Source organism: Octopus bimaculoides, chromosome 24 (assembly GCF_001194135.2).
Source record: "Octopus bimaculoides isolate UCB-OBI-ISO-001 chromosome 24, ASM119413v2, whole genome shotgun sequence".
Lineage (NCBI taxonomy): Eukaryota > Metazoa > Mollusca > Cephalopoda > Octopoda > Octopodidae > Octopus > Octopus bimaculoides.
The window spans coordinates 24701141-24704047 of NC_069004.1; the positions used below are offsets into that span (position 1 = coordinate 24701141).

Sequence of the window (2907 nt, forward strand, 5' to 3'; positions counted from 1 at the left end):
ATATATATATATATATATATATATATATATATATATATACACATACACACACACACATATATATATATATATGTATATACATACATACATACATATATATATATATATATATATATATATATACATACACGCATACGTATTTACAAATATATACGTATATATGTGTAAGAATTTGCGCATGTATGTATATATGTGTGTGTATGTATGTGTGCATATATGTATGTATTTCTGTATACATATATGCACATACACCCATTTATTGATATTTGTTCCTCCCCTCTTTGCCTGTGTATGTGAGTGCTGGCTGGAAATCTCTGCGAACACTGAGGACAATAACACTAACGTCACACAAGCCGAAACTATTTAAGCAGTGAACTCACCCCAGATCCAGCAACCTGCAATTCAGATGTTGGCCGAGTGACATTGCAAGACATTGCTCACTTCTCATCGGTGGATGTTTGTTCCGTTGTAAAGAAATATCTATACACACACATATATATAAGCGAAAAGAAAAGAACACATATCTATCTATCTATATATATGTGTGTGTGTTTATAAATATATTTGTATATATTTAAATACATATTGGAAAGGTTACTGGTACATGCACAACCAAATTAAGAAATATATGCAACGAAATTAATAGATATTCATAGAACATAGACAGAATCTAAACGAAGTTGTTTGTATGTACTAACGTGCATTCATTTATTCAAATCTTTCTCTCTCTTTCTCTCTCTCTCTGTATCTATTTATTTGTTTATCTATCTATCGTTCCCTGTATATAAGGCAAATATTGGTGTCCTGTGTAATACAACGAGATTAAGAAGAACGGAGAAAGAAAACAACGCTTTGTTGACGCGGAAAAGAAGAGATACTAAGAGAGATAGGATAAGAGAGAAATAATTAGGTCTAAAAAAGGAGAGCAAGGAGAAAAGGAAGAAGAAATAGTAAACAAGAAGAAGAAGGAGACTCAAAAGCAAGAAGAACAACAAGAACGACTACGAAAAGAGAATATGAATCGGACGATCAGGAATGTAATAGTGTTTCATCTGGTTTATTCCTCATTTTCTATGCTGTTAGGTTACGCTGCAAAACTGCCTTGTAAAGATGATCCGAAATATAGATGCCATCCTACAAAATCGAACCTTTTTGTTCGTTGCACCGGCGGGAAACTCTACCAGTTCTTCTGCCCCATTGAACTTAACTTCAATACAGTTACACAAACGTGTGATTGGCCGAAAAAAGCCGATTGCAGCTGGTTAGTTGGGAACAACGTTGAGGGCAATGAAACGGCAACCCCTAAAAACAGTGATGCGGCCGGAGTCAGAAAAATAGACAAAGATGGTGCTGTGAACGGTGTCGATGGTGATGGCAATGATGATGGTGATGATGATGGTGGTGATAGGCGTAACAACTATTATTATTATTATCGTCGAAACAAAGAAGGGCGAGGCAAAAGCACGACCAAAAACTGGTCAACCGGAACAGAATCAAAGACAACTACGAAGCGTCCTTGGTGGAAACCGAAACAGCGCCCTCAGGCAACAAGGTTCCCGCCCATACCAACAAACCAGGAGAAGAAGATAGCCAGAAGTCGTCCGGCCTACAGAAACGGACCCCAGGAGAGAGTGAAGCCAATTTGGAAAGGATGTTAGTATCAAAGTTCCTTATTTTTGCTTTTCTTCCATTTTGTAAATTGGAGTTGTAAACGTTGTTGGCATTTTGTGTTTTCGATGTCGTGGTTGCTGTTGTGTGGTTATGTTGTAGTTGTTATTGTAATAGTGGTGGTTGTGGTCGTAGAAATTGCTGTTGTTGTTGTGGCTGCTGTTGTTGTTATTGTTATTGTGGTTATTGTTGCTTTTGTTATGTTATTGTTGTGGTTATTATCGTTGTTGTTATGGTTGTTGTGGAGGCGCAATGGCCCAGTGGTTAGGGCAGCGGACTCGTGGTCGTAGGATCGCGGTTTCGATTTCCAAGCCAGCCGTTGTGAGTGTTTATTGAGCGAAAACACCTAAAAAGCTCCACGAGGCTCCGGCAGGGGATGGTGGCGAACCCTGCTGTACTCTTCCACCACAACGTTCTCTCACTCTTACTTCCTGTTTCTGTTGTGCCTGTAATTTCAAAGGGTCAGCCTTTTCACACTGTGTCACGCTGAATATCCCCGAGAACTACGTTAAGGGTACACGTGTCTGTGGAGTGCTCAGCCACTTGCACGTTAATTTCACGAGCAGGCTGTTCCGTTGATCGGATCAATTGGAACCCCCGACGTTGTAAGCGACGGAGTGCCAACAACAACAACAACAACGTTATGGTTGTTATTGTTGCTTTCGTCATGGTGATGGTACCTGCGGTCGTTTTAACCCTGGTTTTTATTGTACCTGTCATTGCTGCGACTATTACCATTATTGTTGTTGTACTTGTTATGGCGGCGATGGTGGTGGTTGTAGTCATTTTAACTGTGGTTCTTATTGTATTTGTTATTGCTGCGACTGTTATTTCTATCGTTGTGGTGATTGCTGTTTTGTTTCCCGCGTCAATCGAACCACCAATCAACTGTTTTAGGTATACCCCCACCGCACCTGACCGAGCACTGCACATTCCAAAACACAGCATTTCATGTTATGAGATTTACTGTTAAAGTCTGGACATAGTGTTCTCTCTGTACTCTCCAGTCTAAAATTCAATATAACGCTGACACAAACCAGCCTGGTTGCCCCTAGATTCACAATTCTGTTTCTGAGCAACACTATTGTACGGCTTGTTGCTATAAGGTTTTAGCGCAGCTCTTATCTATGATAAGCATGCAATCGGCTGACGAACGAGGCACAATCCACTGGGCCAAGCTGTCGTGAAGAAGCACTCATCAATGTTACGTTGTCAATATTCGAGATATTTAAACGTTTG

The 2907-nt window shown here is 39.8% G+C and overlaps 1 protein-coding gene across 1 annotated transcript in view; it reads left to right on the forward strand.

Annotated features, from left to right (window-relative positions):
- The window catches only part of LOC106882812 (chitin deacetylase 7), a 26695-nt gene that overhangs the window by 6269 nt on the left and 17519 nt on the right, over positions 1-2907 (forward strand). The window contains exon 2 of the mRNA XM_014933636.1: positions 1084-1374. Within this exon, the coding sequence (XP_014789122.1) occupies positions 1084-1374 (291 nt within the window). The remainder of the gene's footprint in view (positions 1-1083; positions 1375-2907) is intronic.